Consider the following 19,557-nt stretch of genomic DNA (forward strand, 5'->3'; position numbering starts at 1 on the left):
TTGCATTTCTTTGATTACAAACGAACTTTTTTGTCTCATGTATTCATTAGTCATTTGTACTGTGTTATGTTCTTCTGTGGCTCACGGCCCAGGCTGTGTTCACCCAGGAGGCTCTTGGGAAGTGGGTGCTGAATGGTGAACCCAGGTCTCTAGTCTGGGGCTGAGCTCCCAGGTGGTGGTACCAGGGCGGACAAGCAGGTGGCTATAACGATGAAGGTATTAGTGGGAGAGCTGTGGACTCAAAGGAGTACCCAGATGGATTCTGTGCTCAGGAACTTCATTTTGGTGTTGATTTATCTTTCAGGCTTTGCAGGGAGGCCCACACTAAAAGTATTATAAAAATATCATGCTCAGATTCATTGTGCAGTTTAATACTGTCAGCAGGGCTGCTGCTGGGCTAACACGTATTGAGTGCCACGTGTCCCACATTTTGCCGAGTTCTCTTCATACGTTTTCTCACTCTTTTCAGTAAGTGTGAGCTTATCTCCATTTTGCCAGTGAAGACTTTGGTTTCCAGAGAGGTGATGACTTACCCGAGGTCATAGCCAGGAATTGTGTGTTTCCACTTTAAAGCTGAGAACAATAAGCTCCCACATAGATGAGGAGGTGTCTTAGTCAGCTTGGGCTGCTATAACAAAATACCATAGACTGGGTGGCTTATAAACAACTGAAATTTACTTCTTACAGTTCTGGAGGTTGGGAAGTCCAAGATCAAGGTGCCAATCCAGTGTCTGGTGAGGACCCGCTTCTTAGTTCACACACGGGATCCCTGTGTCCTCAGGTGGTGGAAGGGGCAAGGGAACTCTCTGAGGTCTCTTTTATAAAGGCGCTAATCCCATTCATGAGAGCTTTCCCTCATAACCTAATTACAGTTGACCCTTGAAAAACATGGGTCTGAACTGCGTTGGTCCACTTATACCCAGATTTTTTTTTTCAGTAGATGCATACTACAGTACTGAACCATGTGTGGCTCGTTGAATCCATGGATGTGGATGCACAGATACGGAGGGCTGACTGTAAAGTTATATTCGGATTTTTGACTGCACAGGGGTCCGAGCCCCTAACCACCCCATGTGTTGTTCAAGGGTCAACTATACCTCCCAAAGGCCCTACTTCCAAATACCATCACACTGGGGGAAAGGTTATAGCATATGAATTTTGAGGGGACACAGATATTCCATCTATTGCCTGAAGTCACCAGGAAGGAGAGCTGGGATTTCCCAGTCTGTGTGCATCCACTACCTTCAGGGTCTTTGGTCCAACTCCTTTATCTGTGGTTCCCAGACTGGAGTGTCCATCAGAATCACCTGGAGGATGTGTTAAAACAGAGATACCTGGTTTCTGGTTCCCTGGGGTTTCTGGTTCCCTAGATCGGGGGTGATTCCTGAGAATCTGCATTTCTAGCAAGTTCCAGGTGAAGCTGCTGCTGCTGCCTGGGGACCACACACTGAGAACCAGTGCACCCCCGTCTTCTCTCTGGCCCCAGACTTTCAGTGGCTCACAGCTGGATCTCTCAGATCATCAGAATGCCCTGGAGATAACCATTATTATACCCCGAGACCTCCAGGAAGCTCCCTGAGTAGAGGAATGGCTCAACTGAGTTCAGTGGGTGAAATTTTCACAGGCTGTAGTGTATCCGCAAGGGCACCAGGCAGATCCCAGGAAGGGCGAGTCCAGGTGTTAGTGAGGTCTCAGGCTGCTGGCTTGGGGCCCAGGTCAGGTGGGAGGCCTGCCTGCCTCCAACCCATCTCACCACAGGCCAGGGGAGTTGCCAGGAATAGGAAGCAGTTTTTCCTCCTTGAGAATAAATGCCGGAAACTGGCCTAAGTATAGAGACTGATGCTCAGGCTCAGCCGAGGGCCCAGGGATGGGCAGGGTTGCGCCCAGACACTTCTCAGGGCCAGATGAAAGGCAGTGGGGGAAACAGGCAGACTAGAGTTTAGCTGGGCAGGTTCTGGCAATTTCCTCTACCCATCCACACCCACAGATTTCCCCAAGTCATGCGGGTTGATTTTGAGGCTCAGCAAGGGTGAGCTATCTGGGGAGGCTCCCAGCAGACTCTTTGATGGGGGTTCTTTCCAGAGGACCCTGGAGAAGGCCTTCCAACACCAGAAATGCCAGCCTTGAGCAGGACCCTGTCACCTGATGTCAGGATTTGTCTTTCCTTCCTTTTTCTCCTCATACAAATATTTATCCATTCAACAACCATTTAGTAAATTATTTACAATTGTCAGGCCCTGACGAGATGCTGGGGATATGACCACCAACGAAAGAGTGAAGATCCCTGCTCTCCAGGACCTGACTTTCAAAGATGGAGGAAAAAAAACCAATAAACCTGGAAACAAATAAAATATTGGCAGATTGAAGAAAATAAGCAGGATGCTGTGAGAGATAATAATGGGGCACCTAAATTAGAGTAATCAGGTACAGGCTTCTCCGAGAAGACAATGTTTAATTGAAAGCTAAAGGAGGGGAAGAGACAGAGGGAATAGAAAGAGATAAAGGCATTGAGATTGGAAAGAGCAAGAATGTGTTGGAGGCATCACGAGGTGACCAGAGCACAAAGGGCAAAGGGGAGAGTAGCAGGGGGTGAGGCCAGTGATGACAACAGGAATCAGACCATGCAGTAAAGAGTTTGGATTGTATTCGAGATGCAATGAGGAGTCTAGGCAATAATTGTTAGTGGCTCCTGCTGAAAACATTGGTGAAAAGCTAATGGGGAACTTGACAGTGGAGGGATCAGGCTGACATCACCTAAGCCCACTGATCAACCTTAGCGTTAAGAAAGAGACCACCAGGTGGCCTAGTGGTTAGGATTCCGGGCTTTCACTGCCGCAGCCCAGGATTCTGCAAGTCGCGTGGCCAAAAAAAAAAAAAAAAGGAGAGACAGAGAGAGACCATCAGACATAATCAGATCAAGCCTCTAGATCTAATTATCATTTATAGGAAATGCAGGGGACAGAGAGTAGAACGTGTAAAATGACATCAAGAGGTAGAAATGCACAACCTGCCAAGACTGAATCAGGAAGAAATAGAAAATATGAACAGACCACTCACAAGCACTGAAATTGAAACTGTGATTAAAAATCTTCCAACAAACAAAAGCCCAGGACCAGATGGCTTCACAAGCGAATTCTATCAAGCATTTAGAGAAGAGCTAACACCTATCCTTCTCAAACTCTTCCAAAATATAGCAGAGGGAGGAACACTCCCAAACTCATTCTACGAGGCCACCATCACCTTGATACCAAAACCAGACAAGGATGTCAAAAAGAAAGAAAACTACAGGCCAATATCACTGATGAACATAGATGCAAAAATCCTCAACGAAATACTAGCAAACAGAATCCAACAGCACATTAAAAGGATCATACGGGCTTCCCTGGTGGCACAGTGGTTGAGAGTCTGCCTGCTAATGCAGGGGACACGGGTTTGAGCCCTGGTCTGGGAGGATCCCACATGCCGCGGAGCAACTAGGCCCGTGAGCCACAACTGCTGAGCCTGCGTGTCTGGAGCCTGTGCTCCGCAACAAGAGAGGCCACGATAGTGAGAGGCCCGCGCACCGCGCTGAAGAGTGGCCCCCGCTCGCCGCAACTAGAGAAAGCCCTCGCACAGAAATGAAGACGCAACACAGCAAAAATAAATTAATTAATTAATAAACTCTAAAAAAAAAGAAGAGTTCTGCCTTTTAATCTTCTCAAATCTCAGAAAGCTATTTACTAAATTGTTAGCATGGATTCATATTCAGGAATAAAAAAAAAAAAAAAAAAAAAAGGATCATACACCATGATCAAGTGGGGTTTATTCCAGGAATGCAAGGATTCTTCAGTATATGCAAATCAATCAATGTGATACACCATATTAACAAACTGAAGGAGAAAAACCATATGATCATCTCAATAGATGCAGAGAAAGCTTTTGACAAAATTCAACACCCATTTATGATAAAAACCCTGCAGAAAGTAGGCATAGAGGGAACTTTCCTCAACATAATAAAGGCCATATATGACAAACCCACAGCCAGCATCGTCCTCAATGGTGAAAAACTGAAACCATTTCCACTAAGATCAGGAACAAGACAAGGTTGCCCACTCTCACCACTCTTATTCAACATAGTTTTGGAAGTTCTAGCCACAGCAATCAGAGAAGAAAAGGAAATAAAAGGAATCCAAATGGGAAAAGAAGAAGTAAAGCTGTCACTGTTTGCAGATGACATGATACTATACATAGAGAATCCTAAAGATGCTACCAGAAAACTACTAGAGCTAATCAATGAATTTGGTAAAGTTGCAGGATACAAAATTAATGCACAGAAATCTCTGGCATTCCTTTATACTAATGATGAAAAATCTGAAAGTGAAATCAAGGAAACACTCCCATTTACCATTGCAACAAAAAGAATAAAATATCTAGGAATAAACCTACCTAAGGAGACAAAAGACCTGTATGCAGAAAATTATAAGACACTGATGAAAGAAATTAAAGATGATACAAATAGATGGAGAGATGTACCATGTTCTTGGATTGGAAGAATCAACATTGTGAAAATGACTCTACTACCCAAAGCAATCTACAGATTCAATGCAATCCCTATCAAACTACCACTGGCATTTTTCACAGAACTAGAACAAAAAAATTCACAATTTGTATGGAAACACAAAAGACCCCGAATAGCCAAAGCAATCTTGAGAACGAAAAATGGAGCTGGAGGAATCAGGCTCCCTGACTTCGGACTATACTACAAAGCTACAGTAATCAAGACAGTATGGTACTGGCACAAAAACAGAAAGATAGATCAATGGAACAGGATAGAAAGCCCAGAGATAAACCCACGGACATATGGTCACCTTATCTTTGATAAAGGAGGCAGGAATGTACAGTGGAGAAAGGACAGTCTCTTCAATAAGTGGTGCTGGGAAAACTGGATAGGGACATGTAAAAGTATGAGATTAGATCACTCCCTAACACCATACACAAAAATAAGCTCAAAAGGGATTAAAGACCTAAATGTAAGGCCAGACACTATCAAACTCTTAGAGGAAAACATAGGCAGAACACTCTATGACATAAATCACAGCAAGATCCTTTTTGACCCACCTCCTAGGGAAATGGAAATAAAGACAAAAATAAACACATGGGACCTAATGAAACTTAAAAGCTTTTGCACAGCAAAGGAAACCATAAACAAGACCAAAAGACAACCCTCAGAATGGGAGAAAATATTTGCAAATGAAGCAACTGACAAAGGATTAATCTCCAAAATTTATAAGCAGCTCATGCAGCTCAATAACAAAAAAACAAACAACCCAATCCAAAAATGGGCAGAAGACCTAAATAGACATTTCTCCACAGAAGATATACAGACTGCCAACAAACACATGAAAGGATGCTCAACATCTTTACTCATTAGAGAAATGCAAATCAAAACTACAATGAGATATCATCTCACACCAGTCAGAATGGCCATCATGAAAAAATCTAGAAACAATAAATGCTGGAGAGGGTGTGGAAAAAAGGGAACACTCTTGCACTGCTGGTGGGAATGTGAATTGGTACAGCCACTATGGAGAACGGTACGGAGGTTCCTTAAAAAACTACAAATAGAACTACCATATGACCCAGCAATCCCACTACTGGGCATATACCCTGAGAAAACCATAATTCAAAAAGAGACATGTACCAAAATGTTCATAGCAGCCCTATTTACAATAGCCCGGAGATGGAAACAACCTAAGTGTCCATCATCGGATGAATGGGTAAAGAAGATGTGGCACATATATACAATGGAATATTACTCAGCCATAAAAAGAAACGAAATTGAGCTATTTGTAATGAGGTGGATGGACCTAGAGTCTGTCATACAGAGTGAAGTAAGTCAGAAAGAGAAAGACAAATACTGTATGCTGACACATATATATGGAATTTAAGAAAAAAAATGTCATGAAGAACGTAGGGGTAAGACAGGAATAAAGACACAGACCTACTAGAGAATGGACTTGAGGATATGGGGAGGGGGAAGGGTAAGCTGTGACAAAAGTGAAAGAGCAGCATGGACATATATACACTACCAAACGTAAGGCAGATAGCTAGTGGGAAGCAGCCGCATAGCACAGGGAGATCAGCTTGGTGCTTTGTGACCGCCTGGAGGGGTGGGATAGGGAGGGTGGGAGGGAGACGCAAAAGGGAGGGGATATGGGAACATATGTATATGTATAACTGATTAAATTTGTTATAAAGGAAAAAATAAAAATAAAAAATAAAGATGAAAAAAAAATGACATCAAGAGGGAACAATCAGCAAAATCCAGTCTGTGAGAAATTCTACAGACAAATGACCCAGACATTTATATGACAAATAAATTGCAGGGGGCCAAAAAGAAGCAGAGGGAAAACCTAGAAACTAAGAGAGACTTAAGAGCCACATTAACCAAGTGCAATGTGGAGATGGCGATAGATTTTACAATAACAGACCTCCGGGCTTCCCTGGTGGCGCAGTGGTTGAGAGTTCGCCTGCCGATGCAGGGGACACGGGTTCGTGCCCCGGTCCGGGAGGATCCCATGTGCCATGGAGCGGCTGGGCCCATGAGCCATGGCCTCTGAGCCTGCACGTCCGGAGCCTGTGCTCCGCAGCGGGAGAGGCCATGGCGGTGAGAGGCCTGCGTACCGCAAAAAAAAAAAAAAAAAAAAAAAAAAAGAATATCAATAACAGACCTCCATGAATCACGATTCCTGCTTCACACCCCTTTTGCAATGTAATGTTGCCACTCTTTCTATCAAGAGGTAGAAAATGTTTCTCCTTTGGCTTGAATCTTGGCTGACATTGTGACTTGCCTTGGCCAACAGAATGTGGCAGAAGTGATGATACGAAAATTCTGGAGCTTAGATCTTAAGAAACCTGTGGCTTCTTCCCTTGTTGTCTTGGAACCCTGAGACCACCAAGCTAGCCTCTCATGAAAAAGCCCAGTCTAGCCTCTTGGAAAATGAGAGGGCACATGGAGGAGAACTAAGACACCATAGCATCAACCACCAGCCATGTGAGGGAGGTCATCTTGGACCTGCCAGCCCCAGCTGAGCCATCAGATGACCTCAGCTGCATGAGTGATCCCGAGAGAGACCTGCAGAAGGGCCACTCAGATTACTAAGCCACAGTGCCATGTCACTAGATTTGGGGGTGGTTCACCACATAATACGGAATAGAAACAGAAACCTTGTTTGGATCCTGACTCAAACAAACCTATTATTTAAAAAATTCTGTAACAATGAGGGAATTTTGAATGCTGGATAATTGATAGTATTGTGACATGATGGTTAATTTTGTTAGGTGTGATAATGATACTGGGTTATGGATTTTTCTTGAGTCCTAATTTTTAGAGATACAATCTGAAATATTTATGAATGAAAGGAAGTGATGTGATTGTGCCTCAGTATAATCCAAAGAGAGGTGTGGGTATGGATGAAACAAAATTGGCCTTGAGATGGTAATTGTTGAAGGTGGATGATGTACACATGGGGGTTCTTTATACTATTCTCTGTTGTCATGGTTCATTAAACTATATACTCTTGTATATATTCACTATTACATTCTCTCTTGTACATGTTTGACATATTAAAATAAAGGTGTTTGGGTACAACTGGATGCCCTTGGAGGGCCTAAGCAGAGGAATATCATTTCCTCTTCTCACTGTGCACCCAAAACTTCCAGCTTCACCCCCTCCACCGGCAGTCCCTCCACCCCCCTCCTAAGTGCCCCGCTGCACCTGCTGGTCCCCGTGGCCCCCACTGTGCCAGGTCATCGTTCTGTGCTCCCCCAGGGTCTTTCTAGCCTCCAGGTCCCAAGCTTCTGGCCATCCTCCAGGCCAGTGGCTGAGCTCTGGATGCAACAGAAGATTCCCCTAAAGACTCCTCTTCTCCTAGAACAGGTCACATTCAGTCCCAGAGGAAGGCAGGAGGAGAGTTTACAAGACATCATGAGTCACCATAACTAATGACTTCCCAGAAGAGCTGTGATTGGACACTCAGCCGCTCCCTTCCATACGTGTCTAGAGAGACACACACTGAAGCCTGGGATGAATTAGAGACACACAGAGCAGGGCCAACGCTGTTGCAGACTCCTATGTCCCCTTGAGGGAGTCTGGGAACCCCTCTGATCCCAGTTCTCCCATTTCAAATGGGGCTAATACCTAACCTGTTTACCTCATGGGGTAATGGGGAGGGTTAGATCAAATAATAGACACGGAAGCACTTTGTTAAATGCTGTGCAAATGAGGCAGCTGATACCACCATGGGAGGAGGTAAAGGATGGGTGGTGGCCTTGGCTTTGAATGGTCTTCCGGAGAATTTAATGTGTGCCTTCTTTGATCCTCAGCCCTGGTTCAGAGTCCCCTTTCGTTCTTTCTCCCTCTACTGCCTTCTTGCCTTCCCCAACTAAAGTTCTGTGGAGATGATGAGGAGGGGCATCAAAGATTTTGAGGATCTAATAGTTAGAATCCCAGAAGAAAACAAGTGGTGCACTCAGAAAGGATTTAACAGAAGAGCGTTTAATAGAGAGACTTTACAGTGGGCAGGGGAAGGCAAGAGAACCAGCAGGGATGGTGACTCACCCAGCGACTGGCAGTCACAGGAAGCGGTCAGTGCAGAGAGGGAACGGTGTCACTGCGGCTCTGCAAGAGCTGGAGCCATGGGAGAGGAGTCACCCAGCAGGAGCTGTGCCCATAAAGACAGCCCCACAGGAGAGCTGGTCCAGGCAGGGATGGAGTCAGGAGATGAATACCCTGACCTCTCTCCTCCATTCCTTCAAGCTCTTTCAGTGCCTCCCATTGGCTGAACCCAGTCAAAAACCAGAGGGCAGGGAATAGAATCTTAAAAAAGAATGGATATATGTATACGTATAACTGACTCACTTTGCTGTACAGCAGAATCTAACACAACATTGTAAATCCACTATATGCCAATAAACAAACAAAAAAGCAAACAACCCAGAGGGCAAGGGAACTTGGGTCATATAGTCCTGATGTAATGTGGTCCTGAGAAGTCAGCCTCTGGGGCAGAGAGCAGGGCAGAGAAGGATGGAGGCTAGATGGGGCAGAGGGGGATTGTGTGCAAATGCAGAAGAGCCAACATTGGGAAATGACATGAGTGGTGGACAAGACGGGGTGGGAGGTGTGAGATCAGGGTTTGAATGGCTGTGGGGTAGAAGCCTTGGATCAGTGCATCCAGTTGCAGTTGGAGTTGAGTACATGATCTGGGTGTTAGGGCAGGGGCAGGGTTTGGAGCACAGAAGGATCTCGCCAGCGGTGAGAAGTCAGTCACCTCTTCTTCGCCTAGGGTCCTGACCCGTGTGCTCCTTTGCTCCTAGGGGAGCCCTCCCAGCCTTCCAACAGCAGCCGGCCCCCATGCCAGAATGGGAGTGATGCCGAAGCCAACCCTGTTGCAAACCTCACCTTCTCCTCCTACTATCAGCACTCCTCCCTGGTGGCTGCCATGTTCATCGTGGCCTACGTGCTCATCTTCCTCCTCTGCATGGTGGGCAACACCCTGGTCTGCTTCATTGTGCTCAAGAACCGGCACATGCGCACCGTCACCAACATGTTTATCCTCAACCTGGCTGTCAGCGACCTGCTGGTGGGCATTTTCTGCATGCCCACCACCCTTGTGGACAACCTCATCACTGGTGAGTTGGAAGCGCTAGAGGCAGCAGGAGTACCCCTACCCCTGAAATCATGGCTGGACTGGTCTCTTGGCCAAGATGCCACTGTCTCAAAATCTCAAGACAGCCTTGTGGCTGAGGGATTAGACTAGAAATAATAGATATAATGAATTAATCATTTTCTATGTTCCAGGCATTGTGTGATTTACTCTTCCTGCATGATCTTAACTAATCCTCACAACAATCCAATGAAGTATGCGTTATTGTTATCCCCAGTGTATGGATGAGAAAACTGATGCTCAGAGTGATTAAGGGGCAGGTCTGTAGTTTACACAGCGAAGTGTCAAGTCCCACATTCACACATCTGTATTTCTAACCACTACACTGTTCAATCCTACTCTCCCAGGTAGCTCCCTTGGGCAGAACTAGAACCAGCGGGAAGAAGTGGGAGGGAGGCAGGTTTCCTCTGAATAAGGACCTAAAAACTTATTTGAGATGTTTTCCAACAAAAGAGTGTTCTCTCGTACAGGTATTGGGCTCCCTGTCACTGGGAGTGTCTAAGTAGGGACTGGCTGGCTGTTTAGCAGGGATTTTGTAGAAGGGATTCAAGCAGAACTAGACCACCCAACCTCTAAATTCCTGCCTATCATCCTGCAAATATCAGAAGGATCCTACCGTCATCTATTCTCTCTCCTGTGATTCGCCTTTCTTACTTCAAAATAAGCCTCCACAGACTAACTGGTGGGAAGGACAAGTTTCCAGAGCTGTGGAGACCCCTAGAGGTCTGCGCCTGCAGGTTCTGAGCTCAGAGCTCCCAGGAACTCAGGATTCAAGTGGACAGCCCCATTTGGAGTGACTTAGCTGACTTGAGGCTGGAGGACTAGCAGCCTGTGTTTCTGTAGGTTCCAGGACCCAGAAAGTGGAGCCTGGGCTGCCGGCTTCCCCTCGGCTGTACTGGCTGTGCCTGGTGGGATCTTTGATCACAGCTGAATCCCAGGTTCTTTCAGGGCTGCTGAACAGAAACTTCATCCTTCTTCCCAAAACACATAGGCATGCATGCACACACGCGCAGAGGTGCACACACATACAGGCTCATGCACACACACACACACCAGTTAACAATGATATGGTGAGGTCACTAGTGGGTTAAGGTGGTGTCTGCTGGTCCTTTTCACATGTGTAAATTTAAAAAATTGTTTAAATTGACAACACATTCACATGGTTCAATGGTCAAAAGCTAACAAAAGGTATGCAGTGAAAAGTGTTCCTTCCACCCCTGTGCTTTGGCCTTCCAGCTCTCTCCTGGGAGGCAACCGATGCTGCCCGTGTCTTGTATCTCTTCCCCAAAATATTTTGTGTAAGTACAAGCACTTTCCAAAAATATTTTATATAAGTATAAGCAAATTAAGGAAATGCTAACTTTCTAACCAGTCAGTTCTGCACCTTTACTTTTTTCCTGCTTAAAAATGTAGCATGTGGGCCTCCCTGGTGGCGCAGTGGTTGAGAGTCCGCCTGCTGATGCAGGGGATACGGGTTCGTGCCCCGGTCTGGGAGGATCCCATATGCCGCGGAGCGGCTGGGCCCGTGAGCCATGGCCGCTGGGCCTGCGCGTCCGGAGCCTGTGCTCCGCAACGGGAGAGGCCACAACAGTGAGAGGCCCACATAACGCAAAAAGGGGAAAAAAAAAAAAAAATGTAGCATGTAATTTGTAAATAGGGTTCATTAAAATTAACTTACATAGAGTAAGTTACTCCATACTAATAAATGAAAGAGGTTTTTATTCTTTTTTTTTACAACTGTTTAGAATTCCATTGTATAGATATACTACAATTTATTTAACCAATCTCTTTTTGATGGGTATTTACGTTGTTTCTAATAGAATCTTCTGCAAGAAAAGAAAACTTCACATAGCTTTTCTTTCTTTGTTTTTGTTTCTGTTTTTTGAATTCAGGTGCAGAGTGTTGAATTATTTGCATCCACTGTTCCTGGCACTATGTGACTTCACTGTGTTGGGAAGCCCCTTGTGTATCTTTATTCATTCCCTTCTGTACCCTTACCCCACTCCAAACCCCCTCCCCCACTGATAGGCAAACACTCTATTAAATGTAATGTTTGTGATTTGCATGCATTCTTACAAAATGTGCATTGTACATGTGTGCATGTTTTACATTTAAATATTTTTGTTAAGGTATAATTTAACATACAAAAACTCCACTCTTTTTAGTGTACAGTTCCACAAGTTTTGACAAACATATACAGTCATGTAGTTACAATCAAGATATAGAACAACTTCATTGTCCCCCACAACTCCCCCTTGTTCCTTTGTAGTTGCTTCTTCCCTCTGCTCCCTGGCACCATTGGTCTGTTTTCCTGTAGGGACAGAAAATATCCTTTTGTCTTTGCAAGAATATTATATAAATGGAATCATACAGTATGTAGCCTTTTGAATCTGGGTGTGTTTTGTTTTGCTTTCTTTTACTTTCTATTTTGAAATAACTTTAGATAGATGTACTGAAAAGTTGCAAAAATGGTAGAGTGTTCCTGTATACTCTTCACCTACCTTCCCTTAATGTTATATATTTTTTTTCTGGAGGAGATTAAGCTTTTATTTCTTTTAAATTTATTTTATTTATTTTTTATACAGCAGGTTCTTATTAGTTATCTATTTTATACATATTAGTGTATATATGTTAATCCCAACCTCCGAATTCATCCCACCGCCCGCCCCCCACCCCCTGCTTTCCTTGCTTGGTGTCCATACATTTGTTCTCTACATCTGTGTCTCTATTTCTGCCTTGCAAACTGGTTCATCTGTACCATTTTTCTAGATTCCACATATATGCATTAATATACGATATTTGTTTTTCTCTTTCTGACTTACTTCACTCTGTATGACAGTCTCTAGGTCCATCCACGTTTGTACAAATGACCCAATTTCATTCCTTTTTATGGCTGAGTAATATCCCATTGTATATATGTACTACATCTTCTTTATCCATTCCTCTGTTGATGGACACAGGTTGCTTCCATGACCTGGCTATTGTAAATAGTGCTGCAATGAACATTGGGGTGCATGTGTCTTTTTTAAAATAATTAATTAATTAATTTTTGGCTGTGTTGGGTCTTTGTTGCTTCGCACTGGCTTTCCCTAGTTGTGGCGAGCGGGGGCTACTCTTCATTGTGGTGTGCAGGCTTCTCATTGCAGTGGCTTCTCTTGTTGAGGAGCATGGGCTCTAGGCACGAAGGCTTCAGTAGTTGTGGCTCGCGGGCTCTAGAGGGAAGGCTCAGTAGTTGTGGTGCACGGGCTTCGTTGCTCCACGACATGTGGGATCTTCCCGGACCAGGGCTCGAACCCATGTCCCCTGCATTAGCAGATGGATTCTTAACCACTGCTCCACCAGGGAAGCCCTGGGGTGCATGTGTCATTTTGGATTATGGCTTTCTCTGGGTATATACCCAGTAGTGGGATTGCTGGGTCATATGGTAGTTCTATTTTTAGTTTTTTAAGGAACCTCCATACTGTTCTCCATAGTGGCTGTATCAATTTACATTCCCACCAATAGTGCAAGAGGGTTCCCTTTTCTCCAAACTCTCTCCAGCATTTGTTGTTTGTTAGATTTTCTGATGATGCCCATTCTAACTGCCCTTAATGTTAATATCCTAAATAACCATAGTATAATGATTGAAACCTGGAAATTAGCATTGATACAATACTATTAACTAATCTGCATACTTTATTTGAATTTCACTCCTTTCCCCACAAAGGAGTCCCCTGGAGTCCTTTTCTAGTCCAGGATCCAACCGAGGGCCATACATTGTATCTGTTTTTTGTTTGTTTGTTTTCTCCAACCTGTGACTGTTCCTTGGTTCTCGACTTTCCTGACCTTGACATGTTTGAAGAATACTGATCAGTTATTCTGCAGAAACCCCAGAAACTTGGGTTTGCCTTATGTTTTCTTACAATTCGATTTCGTTTATGCATATTTGATGAGAATACTACAGAAGACATACTGATAAGGCACACACTATCAATATGTATTAATGGTGGTGTTAATGTTGATCGCTTGGTTAATGTGGTGTCTGCCAGATTTTTCCATTATAAAGCTACCATTTTCCCCTTTATAATTAATAAGTATCTCATAGGGAGATACTTTGAGACTATGCAAATGCCTTGTTTCTCACTATACTTTTACTCACTAAAAGCATCCTTTGGATGGTTCCTGCCTGCAACAGTTATTACTGTTATATTTCCTCAGTGTTGATCTTCTACTTAACATCATTCCCCCTACATTTATTTTACTCTATGGGTTATACCCCAGTTTTACCATTATTTTGTTGCTTCAATTGCCCCCAGTTTTGACTATTGGGAGCTCTTTCAATTTGGCTCCTGTGTCCTTTTTACATGCCACCATGGATTTTTTTTTTAGTATTTCCTTACCTTCTGGCACCATAAAGTGTTCCAGGCTCACCTTGTATGTTCCCTGCTCCAGCCCTGGAATCAATCAACAATTTCTCTAAGAAGGTCTGGTTCCTTATATTGGAGAATGGCATTTAGAAACCAAGACCTTGGCACTGGATGTGATCGTTGGCACTGGGGTTTCATTGCTTCTAGGCCCTCTTGAGGGACAGAGCTAGGAAATATATGCATGCTAACACACACATACTTAACATGTGCATCTTTATCTCTATATCTATCCATCTGTACGTATATTGAAAACTATTATGCCTCTGATTCCAATCTAATATTACAGGATCATTTTAACTTTCCTCTTTTCCTCACCTGTAACTTCTTTCTCTAACAATGAGAAATCTAAGTCTATTTATGCACAATATATTTACTTATTTGTTCAATCTTGGTATACACATAAGGTAGATTCAGTATTGCTAACCCATACCCTTGTGAGGAACACATTTATTAATGAGAATATAGTGTACATGTATAGTTATTTTTGTAATCTTATAGTGTACAGTCAAAATACTGTTTTCCAAAGTTACTGAGGTTAGTTTCTTGCTTCCCCATTCCCCTTCAGTGTGGTTATTTTATTCATTTGTAATGCATTTAGGTTCATTTGTTACTGTTTGTGTCCCACTTTGGGTTTCCCCCACATCCTGATGTTAATTAACTTATTTTTTGAAGATGTGAAACATTGCCATAATTCTAAAGAGTCCGATCCATACAAAAAGATATACTCAGAGAAGGGTCACTCCTCTGTCATCTCTACTACCCCATTCTTCCTCATTCTTACCACCTCCCTGTATAGGTAGCCAATCTCATTATTTTCTGATCTACCTTCCTATACTTCCTTTGTACAAATAAGCAGATAAGTGTATATTTTCCTATATCCCCTTCTTTCTTACATGAAGGGTAATATACTATAGATACTCTTTGCACTGTGCTTTTTGCATTTAGCAGTATATCTTGAAAACCTCTTCATATCAGTTCATAGAGGTCTTCCTTATTCTTTTTTACAGCTGTATAATACTCTTCTGTGTAGATGTACCATAGTTTATTCAACAACTTCTTTATATGGGCATTTAGATTGTTTCTGATATTTTGCAGTTACAACAATGCTACAATGAATAACTCTGTGCATATGTATTTTGTGTCATCAGAGGTGTATATTCAGGATAGAGTGAGATTGTCAGATCAAAAGATAAGTGCAGAAGTTAGGCATCGCCTAGTTCCCCTCCAGAAGGACTGTATCGGTTTTCATTCCCACCACCAATGTCTGAGAGCTCCTATTTCTCCACAGCAAATATCATTTGCATTTTTAAAATTATGAATGAGGTTTGAACATTTTTTTCATAAGTTTATCAGTCTGCTCTCTACAGCGATATTGACTTTCCATGACATTTAAACTCCCTGGCACCCAGACCAAACTCTCACCACTAATACATAGTGATTTAGGGACAAAGAGACTGTAAATCAATTAGTCTCCCCCTCAGTTTCACATCTGTAAAAAGGAGAGAATAATGGGCCTGCTGTGAGGATTGAGTGAGCCAGTGCCTGGCATCTAGTAAGTGTGCAGGCAGAAAATCAACATGGGGAAGGACGTTGGTGAAAGAAGACCCCAGCCTTGGAAGATGACTCCTGTCTGCAGGCACAACAGACAAGAATAAGGTGGGCCCCCCCGCCCTGCCCCCAGGCCTAGAGGGGCAGAAACACTAGGCAGTTACCAACACACAGCCTCAGGTAGCCAAGATGTGGACCTGGCTACTAGTCCTGAGAGCAGGTGGGACCCAGGTCTCATGAGAAAGCAGAAGCTTGGGGATCAGAGTGAGGACATCAGGTAGGAGGGGCTAGAGCTGCTTATACCTCCCCCTACCTGACAGTCAGGCTTGATCTGTCCTAGTGGTTCTCAACTTTGGCTGCCACTCAAATCTCCTGGGTAGATTTGGAGAATACGGTTGTCTGGTGTGAGCCTGGGCACTGGTCCTTTTCCAAGTTCTCCGTTGATTCTAGTGAGCAGCCAGGGTTGAGAACCACTGGCCTAGAACCTGGAACAGGGCTATAGGAGCAGAAAGCCAGGCAGGGCTGGATGGATCTAAAGCTCATGGAGAGAAATCGCTGGTCAGTATAAAGACTGTCTCTAATAGGACTGTCCACGGTGGTATTGGCTGCTCAGTTCCTCACTCCTGGAAGTGTGTAAGCAGAGGCAGGATGACGACCTGGCAGGACATGCAGGAAAGATGCAAGCCAGAGGGGACTGGCCCCGATGGCCGGAGGTCTTTGGCTCTCTGCAAATGAGGCATCTCTCACTCTGGTGGCTTCTGTCATTGCAGGGTGGCCCTTCGACAACGCCACATGCAAGATGAGCGGCTTGGTGCAGGGCATGTCCGTGTCGGCTTCTGTTTTCACACTGGTGGCCATTGCCGTGGAAAGGTGAGAAGGTTCCTGTCTGGTTATCCCGGGCCTGGCACTAGGACAAGCAGCTGTCTCCACTTCTGGGCCTGCCAGGAGGCCGAGGCTGCTCTGTGGTCAGTGGGGCTGAATCCTGAGCCACAGAGGGAAGGGTTGTGGGGCTGGCTGCCTTCTAGACTTGGGGGACTGCAGAGGACACTGCCACCTCCTTCTGGAAGGCCCAGAGGCAGCTCCTGAGGAGGTTTAAGAGGGATTCCTGGGCCCTAAGAGGAGCCTGGGGGCAGTCCTTGTTTCCTGAGCAGCAGGCCTCCTTGCTGGTCCCTGATTCCCCATCTCCACCATGTCCAGCTAGTTCTGGTCTTTCTGCCTCAGATTCCATCAGATTCTCTGATAAGCATGGGTCTGCTAATGGAATAGAGCCAGGGACCAAGGAGGCTTTCTTTGCAGGCAACACATCTGACCCAACTGCAGTAGGTCCTCCTCTCCATCCTCCCTCTCAGTGAGCCCTTTCAATAAGGGTTCACTCCAGGCACTTCCCCCAGGGCAAGGGAGGCAGGCAGGTAAGCTGGAGGGCTGCCTAGCTGCATGACCTTGGTTAAGTCACTTAACTGCTCTGAGTCCCAGTTTTCTCATCTGTAAAATGGTAAATATCCTACAGGGTGGCTGGGAGGCTTCAGTGAACTTCTGTTTGTAAAGCTGATACACACCACCTGGCACAGAGACCAAATGTCAGCAGTTAATATTATTCTATTTCTTCCTTACACCCACACCCTCCTTCTTGTCCTCTTCCCAACGTGGGCACCTACTAGCTCCACCCTTTCTAGAATCTAGTGTCTTCATCCTCTCTCCACTTTGGCCCTCATCAAACCCAGTCTTTTGTGACCCAGTGAAGTAGGCAGCTGGGGAGATAGAACTGGGTTCCTGTCTGCAAGGCCACTGATGGTGGGGGAAGTCCTCCTCCACTGATCTTCATTTTGTTGTCATTGTTAACGATAGGTGAGTGTGCAGTGTCTCCCAGTAGTGTTTGGAGTATTCTTCAAGTTCCTGTCTCCTCCAGGAAGCCTTCCTGGTCTGCCCCAGGATTCCCCTCCATCCATTAAGTGCTATTGCACTTACAGCCAGTGCTACGTGCTTTAAAAATTATTTGTTCTCTGGCAATTCCTTAAGTATGTGATGCTATGAGACCAGTAGGCCAGAGTCAGGTAGGTTGAGAAAACAAGGCTTGAGACTGGCTGTGGGAAAAGTAGAAAGTGTTGTCAGGCCGGGGAAAGGGTGCGGAGTGGGGAGAGCAGGACACAGTTTGCTGAAGTAGAAAGAGCAACATGGCTGGGAGTCAGCTCTAGGCCTGTGTTCTAGTCTAGGTTCAGCTCCTAAACTGCCCCATGACTTTCTTAGACTAATTAGATTGGCATCTTCGACCAGGAGAACTGGGCACAGGTATTTTTTTAAATGCTTCAGGAGATTCTAATGCACAGTGAGGGTTTACAGCTGCAGGTTTATATGGCACAGTGGAGCAACACAAATCTGGGTTCAAGGCTGGTCCTTGCTACTTGCTAGCTGTGTGACCTTGAGCCAGTTACTTATCACCTCTGAATACCAGTTTCCTCAGATGTAAATTAAGGGTGTAATAATAATCACTGCTGAGACATCCTAATGAGGAAATGGTGCAGGTCTGTCCTAATTTTGTGGAGGCACTGTTGGAAGGACGCTGGCCAAGGTGACATAGGGACAACCTGTCACGTAGACTCTACACCTGAACTCCCAAGATTTTCTGGAGAAGCCATAAACAGCTAAAAATTGTTTTCTCTAAGACACCTACCCGATCGGCCTACTCAAGGACAGAATGTGCGGACTTATAGCTCTGCAACCTGCCAGCTAATGTTTATCCCCCAAAGTGCACAAACAGGATTCAGCTCTTGTAAAACCCTCCTTTTGCCTTTGTTGCGTGGCTACTCAGCCGAGGAGCTGACTCCCCAACAGGTGAGAAACCAGTTTGCTTGCAAACGAACGTAATTAACATCTGAGCCTTCTTTGATGCCGCCTAAGGTGAGACATCGAAGGTGGAGTGCCCCTACCCCGCTCCCAGCCCTCCACCCTCAGTCGGGGATGGCTTTCATCCCTGGGGCCACTGGGACCCCTGGGACCCGTCCAGACCCCCGCTTCTCTTTCCTCCGTCGCCGCAGGTTCCGCTGCATCGTGCACCCTTTCCGCGAGAAGCTGACCCTGCGGAAGGCGCTGGTCACCATCGTGGTCATCTGGGCCCTGGCCCTGCTCATCATGTGCCCCTCGGCCGTCACGCTGACCGTTACGCGCGAGGAGCACCACTTCATGGTGGACGCCCGCAACCGCTCCTACCCGCTCTACTCGTGCTGGGAGGCCTGGCCCGAGAAGGGCATGCGCAGGGTCTACACGGCCGTGCTCTTCTCGCACATCTACCTGGCGCCGCTGGCGCTGATCGTGGTCATGTACGCGCGCATCGCCCGCAAGCTGTGCAAGGCCCCGGGGCCCGTGCGCGCCGGCGAGGAGGCGGCCAGGGAGGGCGGCCGCGGCGCCCGGCGCAGGGCCCGGGTGGTGCACATGCTGGTCATGGTGGCGCTGTTCTTCACGCTGTCCTGGCTGCCTCTCTGGGCCCTGCTGCTGCTCATCGACTACGGGCAGCTGAGCGAGCCGCAGCTGCACCTGGTCACCGTCTACGCCTTCCCCTTAGCCCACTGGCTGGCCTTCTTCAACAGCAGCGCCAACCCCATCATCTACGGCTACTTCAACGAGAACTTCCGCCGCAGCTTCCAGGCTGCCTTCCGCGCCCAGCTCTGCCCGCCGCCGCGGGGGAGCCACCGGGAGGCGTCCCAGCAGGCTCCTGCGCACGCGGGTCTTCGTGGAGGTGCAGCCCAGCGACTCGGGCCTAGCCTCCGAGTCGGGCCCGAGCAGCGGGGCCCCCAGGCCCGGCCGCCTCCCGCTGCACAGTGGCCGCGTGGCCCCCCGCTGGCTTGGCCGCCGAGGGTCCCGTCTTTTCTCATACGCCCCTCACCATACTAGCCTGGGACGTTTGA

At 46.0% G+C, this 19,557-nt stretch overlaps 1 protein-coding gene across 1 annotated transcript; it reads left to right on the forward strand.

The window, feature by feature from the left end:
- Positions 1 to 210: 210 nt before the first annotated feature.
- Positions 211 to 19,557, forward strand: NPFFR1 (neuropeptide FF receptor 1). The gene is given in 6 exon segments (XM_060097452.1): positions 211 to 216; positions 9,324 to 9,669; positions 16,429 to 16,528; positions 18,691 to 19,350; positions 19,352 to 19,490; positions 19,492 to 19,557. Coding segments are annotated over 6 exon segments (1,317 nt in total).

The sequence above is a fragment of the Mesoplodon densirostris genome, chromosome 1 (assembly GCF_025265405.1).
Source record: "Mesoplodon densirostris isolate mMesDen1 chromosome 1, mMesDen1 primary haplotype, whole genome shotgun sequence".
Lineage (NCBI taxonomy): Eukaryota > Metazoa > Chordata > Mammalia > Artiodactyla > Ziphiidae > Mesoplodon > Mesoplodon densirostris.